This window comes from Amblyomma americanum, chromosome 6 (genome assembly GCF_052857255.1).
Source record: "Amblyomma americanum isolate KBUSLIRL-KWMA chromosome 6, ASM5285725v1, whole genome shotgun sequence".
NCBI classification, from domain to species: Eukaryota; Metazoa; Arthropoda; class Arachnida; order Ixodida; family Ixodidae; genus Amblyomma; species Amblyomma americanum.
Genome location: NC_135502.1, coordinates 74,334,956 through 74,361,716, shown reverse-complemented (window position 1 = coordinate 74,361,716; position 26,761 = coordinate 74,334,956). Strand labels below are relative to the sequence as shown.

The 26,761-nt window shown below is 43.1% G+C and overlaps 2 protein-coding genes across 2 annotated transcripts; one reads left to right on the top strand and one right to left on the bottom strand.

Annotated features, from left to right (window-relative positions):
• Nucleotides 1–3,229: 3,229 nt before the first annotated feature.
• On the bottom strand, nucleotides 3,230–11,386 carry boca (LDLR chaperone boca). The gene is made up of 5 exons (XM_077627313.1): nucleotides 11,066–11,386; nucleotides 10,831–10,984; nucleotides 8,110–8,191; nucleotides 6,343–6,490; nucleotides 3,230–3,498 (listed from the first exon to the last, which is right to left on the bottom strand). Exons 1-5 carry the CDS (start codon nucleotides 11,219–11,221, stop codon nucleotides 3,466–3,468), a joined length of 573 nt encoding a protein of 190 aa, XP_077483439.1. The 5' UTR covers nucleotides 11,222–11,386; the 3' UTR covers nucleotides 3,230–3,465.
• Nucleotides 11,387–11,593: 207 nt separating this feature from the next.
• Nucleotides 11,594–22,032, top strand: LOC144093707 (beta-secretase-like). Its single transcript, XM_077627312.1, is given in 13 exon segments — nucleotides 11,594–11,886; nucleotides 12,027–12,283; nucleotides 12,443–12,531; nucleotides 13,249–13,462; nucleotides 14,052–14,159; nucleotides 14,936–15,058; nucleotides 15,816–15,911; nucleotides 16,380–16,517; nucleotides 18,849–18,924; nucleotides 19,037–19,171; nucleotides 21,703–21,743; nucleotides 21,745–21,847; nucleotides 21,850–22,032. Coding segments are annotated over 12 exon segments (1,380 nt in total). The 5' UTR covers nucleotides 11,594–11,886; nucleotides 12,027–12,073; the 3' UTR covers nucleotides 21,897–22,032.
• The last annotated feature ends 4,729 nt before the right edge of the window (nucleotides 22,033–26,761 follow it).

Sequence of the window (26,761 nt, the reverse complement as noted above, 5' to 3'; positions counted from 1 at the left end):
CGAGCGGGCGCAATGACAGCTCGAAAACGAAACTATGCCGCGATAAACGGAGCGCGGGCAGCGCTGTACGAATTGCATGCATGTGCGGACTCTCTCTGAGGCTTTTGCTTCTGTCGTCCGCTTTCTCCCTAGTCCCCTGTGGCTTAAAGGATAGAGTTTGTAGAGTCTAAAAGATGAGAACTGATGATGATTATGGATTTTTATGGCGCAAGGGCAGCTATGGCCAAAGAGCGCCATGTCACAAGGTATTTTTCTTTTTCTCAAGGTGGGGTCAAAGACCCATTTCCCAAGCATTTCACCCTAAATAAGCCGAGCACCAGACCAGGGGAAAGCTTATACCCATTGTATCACCGGTGGGTGCCCGGCGGCACTGGGGATCGAACCCCGCACCTCCCGAAAAGATGAGAACTGGGTACAATTAAAGCGGCCGACATGCACGTGCCGCAGCTTAATTCGTCTGCTCCCCGCCACTGCCTCCTTCACTACACAGCCGCGCCGGCGGATGTAGACCATCCCAGGCAGTGACAGCGCCGAGGGGAGGCAAGTATCGGCGACCGCCACTCCGAAAACTTGCCGGCCCTTATAAAAAAAAAAATTGTTCAGCGCTTCCTTCAGCCCTCATTATGCATCCTCGCCAGTCAGCGGCAATGCGAAGCTATCGTCGCTACATTTTGTCCATTTTGTATTTTTTTAATTCTTATGAGCAGCGATGCCAAAGGGACGTGTTGTCTTCACAAAATTTGACTGCCACCCCACTACGACCATCCTGGCGACTGATCCCAGGACCTTCTGCGCACGCAGAACAACCGCGAGTGCAGATCGCGAGAACCATAAAGACTAGCAAACTCTAGAGAAGTATTCTGCGCTTGCTGCTTAGCGATTGCCCCGCCGCGGTGGCTCAGTGGTTAGGGCGCTCGACTGCTGATCCGGAGTTCCCGGGTACGAACCCGACCGCGGCGGCTGCGTTTTTATGGAAGAAAAACGCTAAGGCGCCCGTGTGCTGTGCGATGTCAGTGCACGTTAAATAACCCCGGAAGGTCAAACGCTCGTTCTTCTATGACGGCGTGCAGATATTGCAGGGAGCTGCGTCGCGGCTGTAGACAACAAACAGGATAGACAAAACGGCGCTCCACTTTCGATGGTTTGTCCACGGCCGTGCACAAAATAAAAGTGGACAGTAGTTTCGTGTTATCAGAGAGCTTAAGCGTAGCGAAACTTGGTAGTATAAACGTGTACCTGAGGACGTCGCTTCCTCTTTGCTGCGCATGCGCAATGGCCAGGTGCGCGTCCCACCTGGTCATGGGCATACAGCATGCACCTGCCTAGACCAGTGTACAGCCGTGAGCAACTTTTTGTACATAATTTCGAATTTTCTAGTTATTTCTCCACTAAATTTGACACTGACTTTAGGCTATATGCCAAGAGGAAAACTAGCTAGTTAGAAAACGAAAAAACAGACTATGCTTGTCACACAATTATACAGATATCGATAAATGAATGCTCAACATACCCAACAATACTGGGCAAAAGATTTTTGAACAGAAACCAGTGCGTAAGATAAAACTTGGTGACGTGCCAAGGTAAGGCACTGTAACCTTCACTGGTTGGTGGACACCCAAACCACTTCGAGGGGCAGGATGGAGAAAGGAGTTAAAGGAGGGAGCGGGAGTGGTGCTCCATAGCGGAAGGCTCCGGTTACCATACACACTCATGTAAGAGCCGATCCCCCAACTTGGCAGAGGATAGCTTGAAAAAAAAGTCGCACCCGCGAAGCGCCGTTTCCAACAGTCGGCCAGACCTCATCGCTCTATGCACAAGTCTCTTTTTTTCTCATTCATAATCATCTGGTGTGACCTGATGTCTGCCAGTGAAGTGCCCTACTAGCATTTTATTGCGGATGGTTCCCGCCGGTCGTCATATCATACAGACTTCTAATGCGTTATTTCCGCAAAAGGTCCAACCAGGCCAGTGCTTATTAAAATACAAATTACTATAATTACTTTAATACTTGTATCAAAATACAGGTCTTCGTACAAACGGGCTATGCATAACCTGGGCTCCACTGCAGTTAGAAAAATTGAAAGGAGAAAACTCCGATTTAGTGTAAGGGATGCATCACGTCAAAATGTCGAAAAAAGCGCGGCCCTTAAAAAAGTGCATAAGGAAATTCCAACCCCCTTTCTTTGACGTGCACCGACACTGCACAGCACACAGGCATTTTTTGCATTCTGCTAATAGAGCAACTGAGGGAGGAGAAACAAAGGCTTCCCACGGAAGTTATCGCACCTTTGCTTTGCTCTTCCAAGTGTTCACCCTTGTAACCTGTCATGCACGCTCATCTAGAAATATAGGTAACCCATCGTCCTATACAGGTGGCAATTCATTCGGCCATTCGTCTACACCTAGCCATGTGTAGTGTGATCTCTTGAAGGCGTGAATGTCAGTTTTTCAGATGAGCAGTCCGTTCCCAGAGGTACAGACAAAAATGTAGCGGTCGGTCACGAAAATGTGAAAGTGCCGAGATTAAATGCATTATATCCATTAAAACTGCAGGCACGGAATCTGCGAATATAGAAGCCAAATGCATTCCTCGGTTTCAATTCTGGAGAGGGCAGGCACATTTGGTGAGGGTAGTATGTGAGTGTGTCGTTTCAGAAGCAGCCATGATTTCTTCCAAGCGTCCGAGGAAGAAATGCCAGTGAGCTAGGCCGGGGCCTCACTTGTCTTATGCTAGAAGCAATGGTATCCACGGTAGCGATGCCTGAGGCTGCCCAGCAAACAGAGAAAACAAAGAAGGTGGTGAGGGGGAGAGATAAGTGCTGGTCTGAAGCTGGTGGAAGGCTGCTGATGCACATCAGGAAAGAAATGGCGTTGGGAAAGGGAAGACTGAGTAACTGCCTCACCTAAAGTTAACATTATTTTGCACCATCGGTTAAGGGTAAAGGTAAAGTTCAAGAGAAAAGGGCATCAGGCAGTTTTTCAGGTATGCAGCTATTCAACTAGGGAGGTGAAACAGAAGGTGAAGGTTTAGACCCTGGCAGCAAGCCGAAATATCCCACTGAAGAGACTAGCGCATAAAAATTATTTTTTTCAATCTTTCTGGGTAAATTTCCCCAGAACAACTAGCAATACTGCATGTGCACTCCAATAAATCGAGTCTCCCACAATTTCCCATTGGCTAGCCATCAGCATCCCAGCTGCAGACTGCCACTAATCCAGAAGACACACGTTATAAATTAATCGTATATTTATTCAAAATGCATATATGAGTGATTTCAAAGTATGCCTTTTGAAATCAGTGATGTAACAAATGTAAATAAGCGCTTTTCAAGCACACTGCCGCATGAAAAAAAAATACATTGGCACAGCCCAAGACATCAAAAATTGTGCGCTTTACACAGTTGTGCCAAAATATAAACATTGGAAGATGAGTGACCGTACACGTTGCAGTGATGATGACGCATGTCACAGCTCGTCACTTGCTTTCTTGCTTCGTTCCTGCAGAATAGGGGGAACAGCAACATTATTTCCTGGTATCAGGTGTCTGCCAACTGCCAAATTTGCTGGACCACTGAGGAGTCTTGAAACCAACCATGATTAGCCTCAATTGTGATTTTATTATAATGAAATGGACAATTTTATATTATGACCACCAACAAACCAACTCCTCCTGTACCCACAGATTACACAGCAAGGCAATTGGCAACCGAGTACTTACAGATATGCCCAAGTTAGTCACAAAGTGCGCAGAAAGTACATTGTACATTCTTTAAATGTTCTGGTTTGTGGCAGCGAATGGAAACTCGCTTTTCAGTCTCATATGTCAATTTACTTGATTATTTTAAAGACAGGAGTTTCACTGAACACAGCCTTTACTGGACCACCATCCCTGAATTTTTCATTACTGAGATTTCGTATTTGACATGGTGATACAACATCTGAAGCAGAGAATAGTACTGTCACTTTTTATATTTCTCATTGATAAGCGCTATCATGTCCTGTATTTCCTGAAAAAATTAAAATATAAAAGCATTTACTTGGTACAGTGCATGAATATTTATATTTCACACAATTTTTACAAGAGGCCTGGTAGCTGAATGTGTCATATAATCTAATAAGTAAAAAGGTATAAGCCCGACTAATTCATCAGATAATTGTGTGCAACTTTTCAAACCTGGACAGGAACTCCAAGCTAAAGGTTAGCTATTACTAGTTGAGCTTTATACCTACCATCATCACTGCCAGGCTACGTCCACTAAAGGACAAAGGCCTTTCCCGGTATCACCGATTAACCCCCTCTTGCACCAGTCGCGGCCGCACTGTCCCTGCCAAGATCATTTCATCTGCCCTCTATGTTTACGTTCCCTTCAAATCCACTCTGTTACCCACAGAATTTCTAAACATCACCTAGAGGAAAAGCTGGCGCCACAGTCTATGCGAGTTTCGTAAAGGGCACTTCATCCACAGTGGGAATGCCGGGAAGACAGCGTGTCGTACTTGGCTTGGCCCTAAAACATAACTACGACTACAGAAATACACATTTTTTGAAAATTATATAAAGCAAGGAAGTGTTGTTTTTACAATCAGTATGTCCTGTTATGAAATATGCTCAAAGTACATTATTGCAATAAATGAGCAGAAATGCAGATAGGCGTGTTGTGTTGGGTTTTATGGCACATAGGCAACTGAGGCCATCATGCGCCAAGAACAAGGTATATAGGAAAAGCCTTGTGTTGAATATTATAGAATTGTAAAAATCATCCCTGGTGTAGAGGCCCTCAAACGTTAATACTACCTAGTGAACACATACACAAATTGTAGAAGTGGCTACTAGTAAAAGCTTTAAAGAGGGCTGGGTAACCTCAGTAGCTTTCCTTGGCTCTGCAAGGATATCAGGCTCCCGACCAACCAATATAAAAGCCTCAGCCTTCTTCTCAGGCATGAGAAATTGGCTGAGATGTACCAAAATGCAGATAGGCATAAACAAGCACCGAATTTGCCCATGGCGAGAGAGAGCTTTATCTTCAAGCCACCAAAGATAGCTAACTTTGGAAAATAATTTCTTTCGTTTAACAGGCACACTTTTTAGAGCAGATATTCTTGCAAAAAAAAAAAATTGTTAACGCTTAAAACACTATACTTTAAAATCTTCCGTTTTCGTATTGTGAAAAACAAACATTTAATTGGTGTAGCTGCTACTGCGGGTTCGCGCCCTATGTCCGTGCATAGGCTATGTTCATGCCATGAGAAACTTGTCCGAGCCCTTGCTTATCTATCCGAAACTAGTTCGCACGCAATAAGTGCCAGCTCTCGCCATGTCCTGACGCTGAACTTAAAGATTTTGCCAAGAAAAACATAAATTAGAAAGAGGACACCTGTCCTGCTACAAGTAAGTGATGGCCGTGTTCATGCGGGTATGTGCGCGAATTAATTCATGATGGAAGTCATTTCTGCACACAATGCACGGCCACCGCCAGTCTTCGAAATGAACCAAACACAATCGTTGGCGAGTACGGTTAACATAAGTTGCACTTGTCGAAGTACTTCGCGCTTTTAAAAGACAAGTGTCTCCGAGACTTCTACGAGTAATTAGGAGAATGGTCACTGCTGCAGACTGCCGAGTTCAATTTACAAAAACTTTGTTCCCTTCTTTCGCCTTTCAATGCACAGGTAGCACAGGTTCCTGCTGAGCAAATCCAGCTTGCTGCGTAAATGGCTCCCAGCGAGGGGGCAAATTGACTTCAGGCCTAGCAGGTACCAGATACTTTGCTCAGCTCGCTACTAGTCAAGCGCCTTCTGATGCTTCGGATGCCAAACTAACTGCGTGCATAGCTGCATGGATAACTACATCACCACAAAGCACACAAAACATCTGTAAAAACTACAGTGATTGCAACGAAACTGAACAACCAAAAATGTCCAATCTGTAGCACAGTTAACAAGTCACCAGATGTCAATCCGAAGCGCCGTCTTCCCGGCATGTCTCAGGTTTGCATGGTGGATGAACTGCGCAGCTGCCAGCTTTCCCTCTAGTGTATAGTAAGAAACTATGCCGTTACCCTAAAAAATCAACACTGGTATGTTCTCCGCATTACATGCTCTGTCCATGTTCATTTCCTCTTCTTGATTTCAGCAAGGATATCATACAGTGCATTTCCATAACCAGCTCCGCTCTCTTCGTGCCTCTTAGCATAACCCCTATCATTTTCCTTTCTACAGCTCACTGCACTGTCCGTAGCAAGCTAAACATGTAAACTTTTTCAAATTCTTATGTGTTGCTTCACACTAGTCCAGGTAACTCACTTCATAAAATAAAAAACAGTGACCTTGCTCCAAACATACCTTTTCTTCAAAGTGTTTTCCATAGTATGGCTTATTTTCTATTGTAATTGTCTCGAGCCTCTCTTGTTCAATCAAGTAATCCTTTGCCTCCCAAGCTTGCGAGCCGTCCTTGAATGAGAACAGGGCTCGATTGTCATCAAGGATGTATCTGAAACGGTAGAAACACATGTGCATTTCAGTAAACACAATGTTATGTTTCACCTGATGACAGCGAACTTCCCGTTAAAAAAAATACCACAAATTCAGCTTTGGCTCTTGTTTTTTGTTACATACTAGCATTACTCCCAGATCACCAAACCATCAGACTATGCTTCAGTCTCCTCTTACGGTAGTCACTTCACAAAATATGTACTCTGTTCATTTAACAGAACTGACTTTCTTTTCACTGGTAACACTGCAAAAATGCAAATGCACAGGCCAAGAACAGAAGTAAAGGAACATGAAAGTGCTCAGAAATAACAGTCAACAAGTTGAGCTAACAAGTGCAAATTGCACTGTTACCAAGTAAGTTTAACCAGCTCTTCTAACTTTCTGTCTCGACTGTCTTAATGCACATTTATGGCACCATGGCTACAGTTATATTATAACTGTCCACTTCGTGCTACTATGAAACAACCATCTTATAACAAGCTTTGCTGCGTATTTCTTGTGCCTGGCATAAATATGAACTTGAAAGGAGCACAAATGTTTTTCTGGGAAAGCAACATTCGCTTCAGCTGCTAAGATACAATCATCACAACAAGCAAGATTTAATCCAACCACAGAGTGTTTTAACAGACTGTCCATTGATTTAAAAGCACCTCAATTTTTTAGTCCCAATAGAATGTTTGGTGGTGTAGATACAACGGCTGTTTAAAGCACTATAAGCCCCTGATACAATGGCCGTTTAAAACACTATAACATATTTCCCCTTTTTAGGCCTTCCAATGCTTGAAGCAATGACTAAGGAGCACAATAGCCATCAGACGGCACCACAACCAAGATACTGAAAACTCGCAGCTTGAGCAATCACTGTGTAGTAGAAATTTTTGGAACTGTTTTCTAGAATGTGTATTAAGTTAAAATAAATTAAATTGGTTGTTGGGGAAATGAAATGGTGCAGACATCGCACAGAACACGGGCCTCTTGCATTTTGCCTCCATCGAAATGAGACTACCGTGGCCGGGATCGAACCTGCATTTTCCTGGGCAGCAGCCAAACACCAATACCACTGAGCCGCAGCAACGGCTGTGTGCATCACGAGTACCAGTGATGTCATAGTGAGCGGCCGGCTATTAGACATTGCATGGGCACACTTTCAGTAGTTGAGAAAGTTGTCTGCTTACGCAGCTTCGTTTTGGCTTGAACTAAGTTGAGTAGAGTTGATTTGTTGTTAGCTACTGGTGTGGTTAGCCTTGCAGTTATTTTGCTGGCAATTGTGCGAGGTCAGTGCCTTCGTGCATATTGTTCCGATTTGTCACTACCGCATCTTTCTGTCACCGGTACTGGAGCCATTCGCCGTGTGTTTTGCGTCTGCCCGAGATGAATATGCCTTTCTGTGTCGCAAGCTGCAAAGCCAATGACCGATGAGGCGTCAAACCAACCCAGGCACGTTATTCCTAAAGACGTGTGTGAGCGAGCTGCCTGGAGCACATCGTACTGCCAGCATCAGACACACACCAGAAGTAAGCAAACCAAGCGTCAATGCGTGATGTATTGGACAGGGCACAGTTCCAACCTGTTTTTTCATTTTTTTTTTCAATTCAAATGCAAGTCAAATGTACTCACCTATCTACGACAATATGATTATTCATTAAGCTTGTTTGCCAGATCTGTGTTATCTCATCAGTTTCTTCTTTTGTTGGCTTTCCTACGAAGTAAAATGGGAGAAGAGTAATTCAACACAGCAGCTACTAACAAGGATAAAGAATAAAGAAGGAAAAGGAACACTGACGAAGTACTTGTACAAGAATGCAGTGTTTTGAAACCTGCTCAGTTCCTTCATCACGCTGTGACTGCAGTCGAGGTGCAGCTAAGCTTTTCAACACATGCATGGCAGAACTTCTGCAACTGATGGGTCACTGAACTCAAATCATGTGTGTATGCTGCGTCCTTGACTTTTGTCTCCGCAGTACGCATTTCATATTTCAAAGAAAATTTTTTGAGCAACCAATGGGGACTGCCATGGGAGCGTTGATATAAGTCACAATGGCTAATTTAGCTAGGGAGGACATCAAGAGGCGGGCACTTGTCACCTTCAGTCCAGAGCCAAAGATATTCCTCCGTTACGTAGATGAATACTTTGTTCTGCTGCTGCTCGATCACAATCGACGAGCTAGCCTGCTACATGCTAGATGGAACTATGCGCAGACATAGTTGTAGAAGTGGTGGCAAACAAATGGGTTTTTCATCACTTTCATACTGAACAAGATAAAGTTTTGAAATTTCATACCTTTTAATAGATTAAATTTCCGTATGTTTCAATTTTAGCACTCGAATAATTCCTGAGCATGAGGGTAGCAGCCCTCGACCATGACAGAAAAGCTCAATCGTGCTTCAGGAACCAGCTTGAGGTTGAGCAAGATAGGGCTCAATTGAAGTGGCTATGTAGCAACAACGAATCTGCACTGAGCTCGATCATGATCGAAAGTGCCCATGTGACAGCCATATTAATCCATCCATCAGAACTTTTCTCCCTTTCCTATGTGCATGGTTTGAGTTCAGTGGCAGACTGGTTGCAGGAGTTTCACCGTACGTATTAAAAGCTAAGCTGCATCTAAAATGATCGCACTGATGTTGAATGAATGCTGTTGCAGTGTATAAACAAACTCAGACAGGTGTTTCACGGACACAGAAGTGCTGCGCAGACAATGATGACGTGTGCAGCAAAATATGAATAATAAATAAGAAAAAAGAAATACTTGATTTATTTTGTTTGCACACTGTTTACACATTGTTTACAAAACAATGTGCAAAAAACAGAGCATCTTATGTCACACACGAAAACGAGCGCTATAAAATATGCCCCAATACAGCCCGAATTATGGAGCCATTTGCTTAATAACCCGATTTGTACCCGAATTTCAGCTAGAAAAATATTGCCTGATTTTTAACTCCCAAATTCCTGAACAAATAAAACCCAAAAACGAAGGACCCTATTTATACACTGCCAGGCTCCATCAGAATTTCTGCAACATGGACATGATTCTTTTGAAAACTGCAGTCTCCTCTCCTTCAAAAGAACAACGGTGGCATTCATTCAGCTGGACTCTTGCAAGTCCTGTGGGACAGCAGGTGAGACTGACCCCTGCAGATACTAGAACTGAAACTATCAGTCTCTTCGATTTTCGATCAGTCTCTTCGAGCACTTTAAGCACCAGTTCAAGGACTGCACCTCCTTCGCATTCATTTTGGCAGCGCAACACGCATCCGCTGCACTTCCATCTTTGTTTTGCAAAAGTGCCAAGCTAGTGCAGCACGAGTTCTTAGCTGGCTTGCATTCTTTGAAGCAGAAGTGCAGCTGTAGTCCAGCAACATGGCAAGCGCCATGTGTAGTCAGAGAAGCGGAGAAGATACGACAGTAGCCTCTGAATGAAATGATGTCAGTTCTTTCTTGAAAGGAGGAGGTGAGTAACTGTTTGTGGCGTCATGAGTGTAAACCTAAATGGTCAAGTCGAGCCGCACGGGCAGCATTTCAGCACATATTCATAAATCGTCTGTGCGTATACATGCAACGACTTTTTTTTTCTGTGAAACGACGATTTCCTGGGGCTGGTTCATGGCAACACTTCATTGCAACTTGCTGCTTGAACATTCTTCACGTGGTTTGGGATTTGGGGGCACCCGTTGAAGTCGGCAGCACGCAGTTGGCTGCAATTTGGTGGCGACGCCAAGGCTAGCAGACAACCAGGCCTGGACTCGACCATTCGTTTTGGAAGCAGCCAGTGCCAAGCTGCACTTGATACCTGAACTGACGCTGCACACTGGCGGCACGACCGCAGAACTTCACAGAACTAGTGCAGCGAGTGCAGCCAAGTCAAAAGACCTTGTAAGTAGTTCTTAATGACATTGCACCCTTAGCCGACCAGCCTACTTATCGTACAGAGCCATGTCTGGTTGCAAGTGTGAGGTTTCAAAGACGACGCTTGCGCACAAATTATGCCGTACAGATCTACAGATATTGCAGACACAAGCTTTTGACGCCAAACCCAGTAGCTGCCTAATGCTGCATTGTTTATTTCGCCGGAAACTGCTCGATAGCTCTACAAAAGACTGACGAACACTTTACCTATTCGTGCCGAGGATAGCATCAAAATTGGGCGACAAAAATCCATTCAAGCCCCATGTGCTATTTGTGCAGTGTGGTTTGCATTTAAGTGATCGCCATTATCTGGAGCAGTCCCGCGCGCTCTTACAAACTTGAAAATTCAAAAAATAAAAAACAGGTTTTCGCTAGGCATACCCAAAATAGGAACGGTGACAGGCTTTTGGCTATGGTCCAGCGCTCACCTGACACAGTGACAAATGTCATCAGCATTCTGCCCTTCTTGGATGCCTTCAGAATGTTTTCTGGATTTGAAGTGTCAAGCTTGCTCATGTCAATTTTGGGGGCGGGTCGCATGTACTCCGGAAGTTCATCCGGCTCAAGCGGCTCCTCATCCTCCTGAAGAAATTAAAACGCGAAGAAAAACGTTTATTGCACTTGCGCACTTTAATAGTGAACTCGTGAAAGGCTCATACTTACTTCCCACTGCTCAAACAGCCTTTCCATGTCGGCATCGTTGTAGTCCCGTGGGTCTTTCTTCGTCCAAGCCGGCTTGTCGCCTTCTTTCGTCGATTTTTTCGCCGCTGATATTACTAACAGTACTGCAAGAACTGTAATGAATAATAGATGCCTCATTATGATTCCTATTCTCTGCACGCCTGACGTCACAACTTCTTGAACGAATTTAAACTCATGCCATACGTCGGCACGTTTCTGCTGCTCGGTTCAAACCAAACGGAAAGTTGTCAGCGCGTCGTCAGCGTAAGCGGCGTAAGCGCGGAAAGCGATGATTAAACTAAATAACGCCACCTCCGAACTATGCCGCTAAATTCTACCGCCCATTGTGTAACAACATTTTGACAAACACTTAAAAACATAAAAAATATTTTTACACTAGTAAACTTTTGTTTGCATTTTTTTGTTAATTTTGATAAAAAAAACTACAGGTTTAGGCATTAGTTTGTCTTTTAGGGTTTCGCCTAGTGCGCAAGCCACGCGCAAGGTGGCAAGAGTGTTCCACTGTCCACCGCAAAACGAAAAGCAAAATAAGCGCGGAAGAACGTCACGGTCATGTTGACTACCCGTTGGGCAACTGCCGCTGGCAATTATAGGGGCAATCCTCGGGCAAACCCCCATGGTGGCAATCAGCGGCACAAAGAGAGCACGCTGCGGTCGCCTCTCGCTGACAGTTAGGAGGCAATTTCGTCTTTGTTTTCTGACAAGTTTTGCGGCCCACGCACCACGCGCTCTGATCGGATGAACGCATCGTCTGAACTCCCTGCGCGCTATGCATAACTGACGTAAGTTTTCCTGAGAACTTCTATGCTTTGTTTTGGTATCACCGCGTGGATTCCATCACATCTAGTTCTAATCAACTCTAATTTGAGTCTGTTTCGTTATAGTCAGCCGCTAATTGTTTTTCTATGGTGTTGTCTTTCAGATTGAATCCATTTTCACTGCGCTGGCCAGTGCTGGATCGCGGGTCAAATGCGCGTAGATTTTTACTCTGTAGCTGTTGTGTACTTCTCAGTTATCTGTGAAACGTTTGGGAACGCCACAGATGATGGGGCCATTATATTTCCTATTCAACTTGCCACACACACGATCAACTTTACAACCATCGAAGGAAAACGAGTGGAGGGCACCGGTTCTGTGGGCTTCATTGCACAGGCAAACTTCGGAACGCCTCCACAACAGGTGCGCTCAAATCTGATGCCACAGCAATTTGCATTCGTGGTGCTTGCTTGGCGATGTGCTTTGAAACTTGCCCTGAGAACTTTATGATCATACAAATGCATACTTGCCTTGCTCAGTACTGCGCACCCTTTCTCATATCACACTATGTGCATCTTTCAGATGAGCCTGTTCATAGATACGGGAAGCAGCGACATTGCAGTCATATCATACGAGGAAAAAAACTTAGTCACACCTTTCTACACGAACAGGTATGTAGCCAAGAATCATGCACGTTCCGAGAAGCATTCGATATAGTTTCTAATCATTCATGCCATTTTTTGATGACCTCTTCTCTATGGATAGTATGCAGTACTGCTCAGCCATGACGCTTCTGACACTGGTCGCTGTGCCTATCGGGAAACTGTGGAGCAATCAATTGGCTTTCTTTGCGAGTCCAGTTTCAGCTATCCGTTGGACTCTTCATTCATTAAAGATTAAGCCAGCAGTGCTGTTTAAGCCCAATTAGAACAGCAGCTGCATGTAATCCACACACACACAGGGTGTTCAAAATGTCTGTACATTGCAACCATGCGGCCTCTCTCTGCTAGGACATAAGGACAGTAGTCTTTAAACACTCTCTAAACCTCAGTTATGAAATCGAGACGAACCCAACCTGCAAAAAATTTGTGGTGCTGAGCCTGTTTCTCGACCAGTTTGAGCAGCCATGGACTATGCAGCAATGATGCAGCTTGGCTGTTGTACTTTGCTTTAACTGTGAACTGGCTGCACCTGTCAAGATTAATCAATTTGATGGATGGTGAGAAGCAGCCTATTAAACACCCTAGGATCCATTTGTGGATTTGCAATGCTGTCCTGGGCATCCATAGAATCGAGGGTAAATAAAAATTGTTACTGGCACAACCGTTTTTTTTTTCTCTCTCTCTGTTTTTTATTATTACTGTTCGACGTGTCCCTTCTGTTTTCAGATCATCATCATTTGTGCCAACTGGAGAACTGGCATTAAAAAAGTTTGTTGAAGGCGGGTACAATGGAACTATAGGAAACGATATTCTGCAAGGCTGGGGAAGAGCATCATCGCTTAGGGTGCCCATAATCGCCATAACTTCCTCCGAAAACATGTTTCCACCTCACTCACAATGGCAGGGCCTGTGGGGTTTAGCCTTCCCACCCCTGACTAAGGTGGGTGCTTCTTGTCCTTATGATTGTCCATGCTGGAGCAGTACGGGTGATAAAAAAAAAATTGCTCAATGATAACAGCCTTTTACATGTCGGAGCCAAGGGCACTCCTATTAGGCATACCATAGTGGTGGACTGTGGGTCAGTTTCTGCCACAGGTACCTTAAAAAGGCAATCTTGGTGTAGTGGTGGCCTTGTGGTTGGAGCATCCTTCTCGCATGTTGGAGGCAGATTCAGTGCACTGGCACTGTAGAGGAGAAGGTGCAAGCGAGATCAGTTCTTTAAAACTTTTTCACAATTCACAGTTGAGAGTTGGAGTGTACACCGTTGTAACAAAAGTTTCAGTGACTGTATTTCCGATGCATGGATGCAAAATGCTTTTGCAGTGTGATAACTGTTTTAATGTTGTAAACTTCAGCAGCAAGTTGTTTTATACTTTGTATTGCAATATTCGTGATGCAGATTGCATCTCTTAGATTTGAACGGTGCGTTCAACATGTTTGGAATGCAGTTACTTCTACTTCCGTTGAGGTCTCATGCTGGCCTGCGCGTTACAGTGTGGAATGTGATTGCTTTCCTTCCTTAACACCAGGAACAAAGTTTCATGGATGCTTTGAGCAGCCAGACAGGCATCACTCACTATGTGCTTTCATTCTGCAAACGAAATGAAACAGACTCTGAGCAAAGTTCTGGTGTGTTAGTGAGTATATTTTTCTGATGCTACTCTTTGTGTCTGATATCTTCTCCACTCAGTGGTTTGTTGTTATGAGCCTTGATGTTATGGCTTGTTGTCATATTATGAGTGCTTGATGTACATTGGCAACTTTGCCAGAAAAAAAGTAGCGTCTAAAGTCGCCTATTTCAGCTCTAATTGCAGTACTTATAGCATGCACAGCCTTCGATGCTATCTTATACTTACCCCTTTGATGCCTGTGCAATACAGACTGTACAGCTGTCATTAGTTTTCGTTTATACTCATAAGAGTAGAGTACAAATCACATTTACCCACATATTTCTCAAAGCAATCAAAGTGTGAACTGCCACGGATAAAGGGCCTGTTGTAAGGTCACCAAATGCAAAAGCTAACCTTGCTGGCAAAATAACTTAAATCTCATTGCATATACAACTATATCAGCTTATGGAATGATGTTGAATTTTGCTCTTTAGTTATTTATTTTGGGTGAGTGAGGATGTGTGCATAGTTTTACCTTGTTTGGACATTCGAAAATTACCATAATCTGCGGAGCTTGCTAATATTATGTTTTACAATAAACCTACCAGTTTTTTTTGCAGTCGTGCAATGTAGTGGCTCGTAATGACAGAATGCTGGAAGTTCACAAGTCTTATTGAACTGTTTTATTGCTTGGGCGTTACAAGGCCAAGGTGAAAAACAATTTCATCAGTGAACATATCACTTAAAGTTTCGTCTGATCTGTTTTGTTGGCAAATTCTTCCTTTTCACTTTTCACCTTACAGACCTTCAATGGAAAGATTCCAAAAGGAACAATATTTACTTCTGTTTATATACCCACATACTTCTCAGTTTATGTGACAAATATTAAACTGGGTGCAAGGGAATGGCCAGGCTCATGCACTGAGGTAAGTTGTATGAATTCTGCCTGCACCCACAAGGGTAACTAAATCTATGCTAAATACAGTGGGCTATAGTTAGTTTGACCTTGCTTCATTCAATATTCTAATTTAATTGAACTGGTGGCTTTGGTCTTGTTAATCTCGTGTCTGTCAAAAGTACTCCCCTTAATTCAGCTTGTGCTTAATTCATACAAAAAATTCTGTCCCCTTTGAATTTGAAATATCAAGAGTTGACTGTATCTTCAGCATTGAAGTCAGCTGAAACTGATCTCTCCTCGTCATGGTGATACTAAGACTGTGGTGCTCCATCATCGGAAACCAACAAAATTTGCAACGCGCTGCAACAATCAGAAACGCAAATTTTTCACCATTCTCAATGACCACACATTAATAAAATGTAGTTTTTAAAATTTTCAGTGCATGTTTTGTTGTAATTTTTCGTCACGAGACAGATGGTGACCCGAAGGTTATGAAAAAATATAACTGAGAAATAGAAAATTTCATCAAATTGGTTATCTTTTTTGCTGCCCCCCCCCCCCCCCCCCCCCCCCTTAATTGTCATCTTGCTTTATCCACTTCAACATGCAAATAACAATGTCAGAAGTTGCCAAGAGAAAAACATTGTGAAGTTAGTCTGTCTAAATGCGAACAGTTATAAGTTAACTGGCATAGAGTTCATTTTGCTTTGCACTTATTCATGTTAGTCTTGTATGCCAGTGGGAACAGGAGGTCCTGATGCAGCCTTTCTCTCTTATACTTTCAGCTCAATGAGAAACCTGTGATAGTTGACTCAGGAACTACAGACCTGAAGGTCCCACAAGTTGTGTTTGACTGGATGTTTGATGCTTTGTGTGAGCAGGTGAGTAAATACCATTATTGCATTCTTTTTTCTTCTTGGTGGTGCTGTCTTGCTTTTGCTTCTTAAATTGCCAGGCCACATGATGAGTTTTGATCATAAAAGATGTAAATGACACCAAATGTTTACTGTGAAAATATTGATTGAAGTAGAAAACTATAATAATTTATTGCCAAGTCATTTATTTTTTTTTGTATACTTGACGCATGAATGCTTTCCTTTGCTGTAAATGGACTTTTTGGAATGTAAGAAACTTCTTTCACAACTTTATTTCTTTTTTAAACTTTGTGTTGGCACACATTAAACATTTTCCTGGCTGGGGTATATAAGCTAATATATACCTGTGTACTGAAGTGAACCATTACTATGCACAAGGTCATAAAACACGCTATGATGCGATATTATTATCGATGGGATTATAATATCATATTGGCAAGGCACTAATTCTTCATGTCATGATATTGCTTACAGGCTGCATATAACTTTTCAAGAGAAGAAAACGCCGTTTACTGTCTAGAAGATGGATTTTTGAAGGCTGATCTACCAACCCTAGAGATTTTCCTACCTGACACAAGTGGCAAGATTTTCACTTTGAAGGTCCCACCTACAGTAAGCAGCTTTCACTTTTCACTTTGCTTTTAAATAAAGAGTAGAGACATTATGATTCAACTGTCGTTGATGTGTCTTTGGAATAGCAGAGATGTCATTACTGATCTTGAAGTACGGCCTAACATTCCGTAATGCACCAAAGGATTTTGTTAGCAAACTTTCCTTTGCATAATAGCTTTTTTTTGTTGTTGAAAATCAGGCACCTGATGTTGAGCTGCAGTCAGTTAAAAGTATGTCTGTGGTGTGATGGTAACCATGGTGTAATAATCATGTGGCCCTAAATGAGTACAGACACCATATTTTGGTTGTGTGTGCTTCCTTTGTAATTATGCACAACATACGTAAATAAACACATGGAATTCGCTCAGTAGATGATATATAATTGAATTTCTTAAACTGTGTTGTTTTGGTATCAGCAGAACTGCGGCTCTGATGTCAAAGGTCATTTCAGGTTTTATGAGGCTTACAAAAATAGATTTTATTGTTGCTTTTTCTTTGGTTGACATTCCAGTACTTGGAGCAGATAGTCGTGAGATTTTAAGCAAGTGAAAGCAACAAAGGCACTGTTGCAGCTTTTATGCCTCCTGAGACCTTAAACAGAGCATTTGACATAACGCACATTGTGTTGAAGCAAAAACCAGGGCAGTGTGAGAGAATAAATTTGTTTATGAGTTACAGTAGAATCCCGCTGTTATGTTCCCAGGCCTAGTGTTTTTCTAGCTGCTATGTTTTCATGTGCCAGACTCGTATTGAAACCCATGCAATACAAACTCAGCTGTTAAAGAGTAGTTGTGGCAGCATTCCTGCATAGTGCATCGTGAATGCCCACTGTCACCACTTTACCCTGTGCTGAATCCTGACAGCCTGTGTCTAGTGTGCCTGGAACGGTGACAGCATACCGGCCAAAGCAAGATGCTACACTGCATCAGCACTTGACCGCCATGTCTTATGGCGGCTTCCAGCGCACTGCCCCTACACCGACACCCCGCATGTTTGCAGGTGGCATGAATTTTGTTGCTGCTGCTGGTGCATTTCCATCGTCACTATGACATGAACACATGTGCCCAAAGGTGCAAAAATGAAATTGTGCCGCAATAGACGTACGCAGGCAATGTGGTATGAGAAGAGGTTGTCTGGGTTGGCTCCGAGGCTTTTGTTTCGGTCATCTCCTTTTCTATTGTCCCTGCTGAGTTGAAAAATGCTGTTTATAGGTTCTGATAGGTGAAAATTGTGCAGGATTAAAGCGGCTGCCACAGAAACAGTGTGGTAGTGCAAGCACTGCAACTTTGCAAGGTCGACGTGCACTACCTCCTCTTTGCTGTGCCCCTTCCACTGACAGCTTTCGCGTAGGATTCCCAAAGGGGGGCTGAGTTGAGGTGTCGCCTTGAAGGGCAACTGACTGAGTAAAAATTCCACCTATTGCATGGTGCCGTGTAACCCATCCACCTCTGCGCAACGGCGGGTGTGATGATTTCGTTAAAGCATGAAATAGCCTGGCCGTGTAGTTTTAGTTTCTGAACTTCATTTCAAAAGGGTTCTACTGTAATATATTAACAAATTTCTTCTCTTACACTCTCTTAGTTTTTTTTTTTTAGTGGGAGGAGGGGGGGTAACAACTCAACCTTCAGGTAGCTGGGGCATCTCTTCCAGTCTCTTGGAAGTCCGAATTAATGAGGTTTTACTACCCATCATGCTATTTTAGTTGCGAGTCATTTCATTCATGGATTTCATTTTGTTACTCATTTTGTATGACCAACCCGCCGCGGTGGGTCATTTCAGTGGTTACGGCGCTCGGCTGCTGACCCGAAAGACGCGGGTTCGATCCCGGCCGTGGTGGCTGAATTTCGATGGAGGCGAAATTCTAGAGGCCCATGTACTGTGCCATGTCATTGCACGTTAACGAACCCCAGGTGGTCGAAACTTCCGGAGCCCTTCACTACGGCGTCCCTGATAGCCTGAGTCGCTTTGGGACGTTAAGCCCCCATAACCCAACCCATTTTGCATGACCACAGTACAGTTTGCATACTGTATGTTGTCTAATCAAACAGATGCATTTCTGTGCATCATTTTTTTTTTTTTTATGTGGTGCTGTGTTGGTCCAGGTCTGTTTACTCGGTTGAAAATACCTTATACTGTTTTGAGAAAATTAAGAGTAACATTTGCCTTCTTATCTTCTGAAATTTTTTCATACTGAACAGATACTCGATTTTACATTGAAATGTATTTTTTTCTTCATATTCATATTTGAAAATTTCACTATTCACACACCCCTAGAGAAATGTGTTATGCTTATGTGTTTTATTGGTATATGTATTGTTTACTCTTACTAAGGTTCTCTTCCAAGAGGTGTCCTTAAAACGCGGTGACCATGGCTGTTTCAGGCTTGGAGTGGGTGCATTACCTAAAGGTGAATATTTTCTTTATGATATGGCGCTGTTCTCGAAACACGGGCTGCACCAGAGATGTTTCTGTTCGTGCTTGCCTGTTTTTAAGTAAAGTAATTATCGTTTTCCCTGCAGATTTTCTCATCGGCTACAGTATCCTCAAAGGTCTTACAACAGTTTTTGACCTGGGCAATAAGCGAGTTGGATTCTCGCCTCTGCACTGCGACGCAGATGATGTGATAGTCAAGTATGCTGACAAAAATTACACAAGTAGGTTTTGTACTGTACTTAATGTACATCTGAAACAATTCTAGTTGTGGTATTAGAATACGAAAAAGGCATTCCGTTGTGCCTTACATGGTCAGTTGTCAAGTCATTCAGTGGTCCTTTCAGAGTTTGTTTTATGATTTGTATGCTCATGTGGCATCCCCCTTCAGGTGATGGTGAGCACCAGAAACATAGGTATTGTCTGACATAATTTAACGATATAACTATAGCTCTGAGTATGAGAAAGATGGCCATAGTTGATGGTTCTCATTTTCATCCTGTGTGAACAAGGCACCCGTAGTGGTGCCGAAACGTCAATACTTTTACGTTTTTCTTGTGTGACTTTGGTGAGTGCCCATTTCTGGATACGCAGAAAGATGGCCATTTAAAACCATGGGATAGTTTTGTACCAACTAGAGTTTCTAAATGAGTTAATAGCATATTGTCTATTTCAAAACCTGTCTCAGCCAGAACTGTATGACACTGCCATAGTCGAAAACTAGTGCCACCTTGCACCAGGGCTGACTGAGCTATATTGGCAGGTTTGTCCAGCATTTCTAGTCGAATACTAGTACCACTGGCATCAGGGCTGACCCGGCTTTAATTGCCAGCTCTGCCGTTTTTTCTCGTCCTTGAGTCTTCAAGAGTAGGCACTGGCATGGTGGGTAAAACCATATTCTCACAGAGTCGTTGCCTTATTGGGTATTTTTGTTAACAAGAACATTGACTACAGAAGCTTATTGGTGCTTGTGGGAAGCTTTATGTGCAAAATCTAATTGGCTCCAAGGAATACATGCTGCAAAGCAGTCTGATCCTGGGCAGGTGTCATGGGCTCACACGGTTTAAACTATGGCACTCTTACTGAGCATTAAGACACCTCCAGACTCTACCCCAAGCACAGCTTTCACTGCTGTCTGACATTTCGCAGCTGTAGTCATGCATCTATTTCTATGATCAGGTGAGCCAAGCTATCCGGTTATCTATTCACTGTTGCACGGCACCATTGCGATAAGGAGAAAACTTGTTTCAGTTTGGGTAGAAAGAGCATCTGATGGCACTTTTAACCTTTTCAAACATTATGTGAGCAATGTCATACATGGTGAGCTTTCAGCTTTTTCTCTGAAGAGTGCTATGCATAGCAATGATTTTTTTGTTCCATGTAAATTTTGCACTCTTCATTATTGCTACTGTCGTGCTTTTTTTTGTGTTAGCTACCAAATACAGGAGCACGAACTGTTGGGCGAGTTGGTGCATTGCAAATACGTACAAGTGCACAAAAAACACAAACACACGAAGAAAGAGACAGACACCACAAGAGCTTACTCAACTTTGGTTCGACGGCAAAGTTAGATCGTATCCTCAGTCTTGGACCCAAGTTCGCCGTCGAACCAAATTTGAGTAAGCGCTCGTGGTGTCTCAGTCTCTTTCTTCGTGTGTTTCTGTTTTTTGTGTGCTTGTACGTATTTACCAAATACAGTCAATAATATTTTTCAAAACAGGTTGACATCATGCAATTTGACATAGTTAAGTAAACAGATTTTTTCACCCATAATAGTGCATTTTTATTCTGAGTTTCCAGTGTCATGTGCATACTAAACAAAAAATGTGGTTTCATGATTTCTCGAAGGGCTTATTTTGGCACATCCTGGTGCTTTGATGTTACAGCTTCCAACCATTGTCATGCTTAGTAATACAAAAAATTTTGTGCTGTCCTGTTCAAAATAATAGCTGTTAAGCACTGCAAAGCTGATTGGCTTTCCTGAGGCCTTGCATATACTTTTTAGCTGATTTTCTTTCTTTTAATAGGATTGGCAAGCGGCATCTAAAAGGGCCAACTTTCAGTAAATGTGCTGTCAAGCAATATTATGGAGTTGTGGAGCTGTCGCATTACGTTGCTTTCACTTTGTTAATGCCATCCTGTCACATGCAAAGAAACTAATATTTTTGAGTACTATTACTTCACAACTTTTTAAAATAATCTGATGGGTTGTTACTCCTACTCCTGCTGGTTGGCACGGAATAATTCAGATTAGCAATTTAGTGCCTTCGTAGTCTGTTTGCAAATGAAATGTCAAGTAACAAAATGTGCAACTTGCTTACTGATTGAGCCGTCGTGCAATATTTACTTAGCATTTAATGTGCTCATTTCTTCACTTAGCACTCATTCATGTCAGGTGGCAGAATAGGCAATGAAACAGATAAATTTCTGGCTGTTTCATGTATCAAATACAGTCTGCCATATATTTGAAGTTGGCTAATGAACCTTTGTATAAATCCTGATGTTTTTCTTTTTGAGCAATCTGAGCCACCTCCTCAGACCCTTGGAATACAGTGTGGAGCAGCATTTCTCAGCAGCCTTTTTTGCTTGCAATATGAGAATATGAGCCAGTCTTTTTAAACTCTACCTCTGAAAGTTTGTGTCCTCTGCATTTTCACTTGGAAAGTATAGCATTCATTTGTTTTAGTACAATTTATTCAGAGAGTTAACCACGCACTTCTTGAATTTGTGGCTGTTCTTTTGTTTTGTATTCTAGGCCACTCATGCGGCTGGGACTTCCCACCATTGGACGCCCGGCAGGACGTGGGGCGTTTTTCTCTATATCATTGTAGCCGCATGCCTCCTGTGTGGCGTGCCCTTTTTGATTGCAGGGCTTATGTGGCTGAGGAAAAAAATACATATTACAGGAGCAAAAGTGTGTCTGATAGGGTTGGACTCATTGAGATATAACTGTGTGCGGTTAGCTTTTTAGGGGCACTTTGTCTGTTTTTACAATCCCTATTCTTAATTTTTGCTAGTTGTATTTTTACACTTTTTACGTCTGTATTTGGAATTTATTGTTGCTTTTAATCTTCGTTTTAACTGACCATATTTTCATGTGTTTATACTGAAGTAGCAATCTATTTATAGCAGCACCAAAAGTAAACTATGACAAGGCCTACAATTATTTTTGCATATATTCCCTTCATGCTGTCTCAAAATTATGCTTGCACTACCATTTGTTTTCTTCTTTTTGGTTGGGTGTGCTGATGTGGTGCTTCTCAGCATCTCAAGCCTAAGACATGGAAGACAGATCAAATTGAAAATCTATTGTAGGTTGTGTTGAACACACACTAGAAAATAAGGCAAAATTTTAAATACGTTTTGTGCACTTAGCATGCACATGTATGATTATTTTTTGCAAACTGTTTACTCATCTACAGTTGAGTGCCCCTACAGGGATTGATTGTAACAGTGCATTTTGTCCTACATCTTGGTTGGGTACAGTACTTGCTTCTTATCTCTGCAATAAGTTCAGATATGTAATTGGAGAATAACTGTGATAGATGCCAGAACAATTTTAGCCTAGCAGTCATTCAAGATTAAATTAAGCTTACTGCAGATGCTATTTTTAGGTGAGAATTCAGCTTGCATCGAAGAGAATTATTTTATGCCTTTGAGTCGGAACTCTAACAAGGTCAATGAGCTTTCCTTTCGTTATACAAAGCAGCAGCTCTGAACATGGTACTTTCTCGCCTAACAAAGCTTGTTCACTCTCGCAACAGGTATGAGTTGTGTTTTTTCTTTTCCTGGAGGGGGACATTGTGGCTATGGCTTTAGGAAGAGTATAGTTCCTTGTGTATTAGCTTTTGTCAATTATTTGTATGTCACCGTTCATTTGATCATTGTTGAGAATAGCTTGCTGCCACCTACACCAACAGTTGTGAGGTTTAAAATGAACTTTCTCTGCATTAACGTTAGGTTTGGGTCTTTTTATTTAAAGGTTATTGAGGCTCACCTACTTTGAGGATGTATATTTAAAGGACTGTTTCTCTGCAAGCTTGTTTGTGGGCTGCCGCTGGAATACGGCACTTTAGGGCTTTTGCGATTTTCAAGCACACTGTGCTAAGTTCGTCCTTACCCAAATCTAAGGAAGCTAAATGAAACATCAAAAGATGTTTAAAAGGCAGAGAGATGGGGTGGTAATCACACGAAGGAGCTTTTGCTGGCTTCGAATTATATTTAACCAAATGGCCTGCTACCAAAACATTATACATTACATCACCTTTATCACGGCCAAACGATTTTAGGAAGCAGAAAAGGAACACGTTTTGCCCCAACACCCTAAATTTCATGCTCGGATTCTGCTATTTCTAAATTTATTGAATGTATGCCATTTTCTGTGTGTGACCTGCCATGCACAAAATAGGATTTTAATCACTGCTAGATGCACATTTTCTTTACTTTCTTTACTACGACATTGTTCATTGACATTTGACCAATGCTTTCATTCCTTTTGTGAACTGAAATAAAATGTGGCATTATCTTGGTTTTCTGAAGGGTAGCTGGTTTGACTTGCGTGAACCTGTATCTGTAAAAAATAGTTACACCACCACGAAGCATTTTCTTCTTGCTGGGCTTGGTGATATACAGATACCTCGCAGCTGGCATACATATGGTCATTATATGTTTGCAGCTAAGCAATAACCGTATAAAACCTATAGGAACATTGCAAAAGAATAGTAAACAAATATTATGGCACTTGTTTTTAGGTACAGGTGGCTCCAGTATCAAAGGGGACACATTTGCATTCAACCGATGGTTATGTCACAGGTTTGAATGAAGAGCACATTTTAAGAGTGTTAGCTCTTAGTACTTATGTTTGTCAAGGACGCGTCCTGTCTGCAATAAAGGTCAAATTGACCAAAACAGTTACAACATGACCACAGTATATCGCACATCAACACTGGGTGCATAGCGCCTCAGTTGTTACCTATATTTTCGATCCGATCCGATCCGTTATATATGTGCCAGTATAGCAGCCATCGAAGTGGGACCCCCCCCGGGACCACCATTTGCATAAAATTTGGAGGCCACCCATATGACGCAGAATGTTCGAACTGGTGTCAAATGACTTGGCATGTTCCTGAGGATAAAATTACTATTTGAGATGAAGCCCCAAATATTAGTAGAGTGCATCTTGAAACCGCGCAAAAAAGACAAGGGACGAGGAAGAAACCAACCCAAAATAAGTGTGGGATTTGCACCGACGACCTTTCCGCCCCCAAACCGCGCATTCCGAGGACCTTCATACGGGCATAACGGCCGAGCCGTTTGTCGCAGGGGGTTCCGGGTAGTATCAAACGATTCGTCGCGGTGTGATACGCACGTTTATAAATTTATTGATATAACGAGGACATATACCGAATAACCGAAGGTAGCTGTAAATCGCAATAGTAGTGTAAAATCTATCAGGTAGATGGCGTTGCTTGTGTCTTAGACGGGACGTTTCCATTCCGGAAACATCCGCGGATGTTTAATAATAATAATTCTCCACGTTTTCTGAGCACACCGATGTAAACGCTTGAAGCTCCTACTGAGGCAGTGTTGGCCGAGAATTTTTTTCAAGTTTTTCTCACGAGACATGTTGAAGTTGTGTGCAAACTGACAGTTCCCTTGTTCTCTTTAATTAGCTGTACAATAACCAGCCTGTGCACGATGTGAACAGCACAGTTACGTTTAGACCGCGACGTGCGGCCAAGCTGGGCGTGTCGATTTCGCGCTGGCAGCCGATGTTCGAGCGATACTGTTTCCGCGACAGCTGCCTCGAGCTCGCGTTCCTTGCGACACGAGCCGAGTGGCTTTCTTATTGCTTTTGTTGTCAACGCTCAAGGACACACTGTCTCGCGCGTTAGCAGTGGTTACAGCTGCAGTTGCCACGCCGTGGTGAAAGGACGCATCTGCATGCGCACAGAGCATGTCAAGACAGGAAAACCGGGTGCGTGGGAACTGGAAGCGACGAAGAAATACGGGCACGTGGGGGTAAAGCTAAAACCAGTCCGGACAGCCCGGAATGCACGCTCAAAGCAGCGGCGTAGCCCGATGTTTCAAAAGAACTGAGCTAGAGGTGTCCATGGTGTGCAAACGTAACTTAATTATGTGCGCCATGTTATCCTTTCTCAGAGGAGTGCTCGGTAGACCACATTTCATTTGAGTGCGATTAATATATGCCATGAAAAAGTTTTAGCAAATGGAGAGAGAGCACTCGCGTACATTACGCGCAACAGTGGCGAGTGGAGTGCCTTGGATGACCCTTGCTTATGTGGCGCGGACATCATCGTTTCCGAGTGGAATCGGTTCTGTGCTGGGCCATGCGATGGGGAAATAGCGTCATGAATGGTTCCCCTTTATTTCGTTTAGAGAATCTGGAGTCGTGCGGCCGAACTAGTTTTTTATTCGGAGTTCGCACTGCTTTTGAAATCTCATTACTCATTTTGACACATTCTGTCTGCTGACTTCGCCATGTTGGACGGTCGTGAACAAGTTTTTAAACAGCTTTTTGAGGTGCAGAGAAGCATTGTAAAACCAATACCAGAAAATAGGTGAATCCTATTAATTTGGTAGCCGATGTGCTCGGGCCAGCATCGGGCAATGGCTGGCCAACTGCTCTGTTGGCCAATGCATGATTGGCAATTAACCGACCGCTGGCAAACGCCTGCAAACACAGCCAAGGCTCTTAATTGGGCAAGTTAAGGAGAATAGAAGATAAAATCTTGTATAAATACGTCCTTTCCGAAGTAAAATTCAGTTGCAGGTCTAGCGTTTGTCCTGTGAATTTTTTTTTTTGTACGTCTACCTTGTGCGCTAGCCACTGTGTAAACACAGGCCGACACCGGGCCACCAATCATGTGGCCACCGGGCCACCAACCAAAAATTTCAAAGAAAGAATTCGGCAACATAAGAACGACGTCCGCAAATTCGCAAGAGAGCGCAATCCAGTAGCCGAACATTCCGAGGACTCCGACCATAGAATCAACTTTGAAGAAACCCGCATCCTCGGAACCGAAACAAATTACCACAAGAGGCTCCTTCTGGAATCCTGGCATATCCAAACCACCGCGAGCAATATCAACCGCACAAAAGGAAAGCTGCCTATATGCCCAGGGACTTCGCTCTTCAACGCAACGAAAAAAAAGTCGCCATTCAGCACCTCCCTGCAGTGCGCCAGCGTGACTAACAGCCTAAACCCCCCTCCCCCGCGCCTTTCGCGATCGACACAGCTGTCGTTCTTTTCACCCCCCCCCCCCCCTTCCCTCCATCCTTAAAAGACGCTAGCTACTGCCCTCAGTCACCTCTGATGAAGGAACCGAGTCGGGTTCGAAACGTTGGGTTAAGTTTAAAATTTTTGTTGGAGATGTGCAGTTTATTATGTCTTCAAACCCAACCAGACAGGCAAATCTGTCAAAATGTTTAGTTTTCCTTCTGGTCCTGTGTGAGGGAGTGCAGCACAAGTCTGGCATTCAGCTTTCGTTTCCCATGTTCTCACGCAAATTTTGGTGGCATGTTGTCTTGTCTTACTAATGTCGAGAGAATCTGATAGGATGCGCACTGTAATGGTGTGGTCTAGCTGTGCGATCTCCCAGGTCCGCAGTTTGTTTCATGCTCGCTTATTCGTGCTAGATTTTGACGCAGAGATGGCATATGACAGTCTTGCTTTTTTTAATAGCGAGTTTAGAAGATGTTCTTTCCTGATCTGAGCAGAATTAATTATAAATCCACATCGTCTGCAGCATTGACGAACCCCATATTAATAATTGGTTTTTTTGGGGAAAGGA

Coding starts and splice junctions, on each gene's coding strand:
- boca (XM_077627313.1), bottom strand. CDS start 11,221: ATGAGGCATCTATTATTCATTACAGTTCTTGCAGTACTGTTAGTAATA. Junction 10,985..11,065: donor GGCTGTTTGAGCAGTGGGAA/GTAAGTATGAGC, acceptor TAATTTCTTCAG/GAGGATGAGGAGCCGCTTGA. Junction 6,491..8,109: donor AATCATATTGTCGTAGATAG/GTGAGTACATTT, acceptor CTACCGTTTCAG/ATACATCCTTGATGACAATC.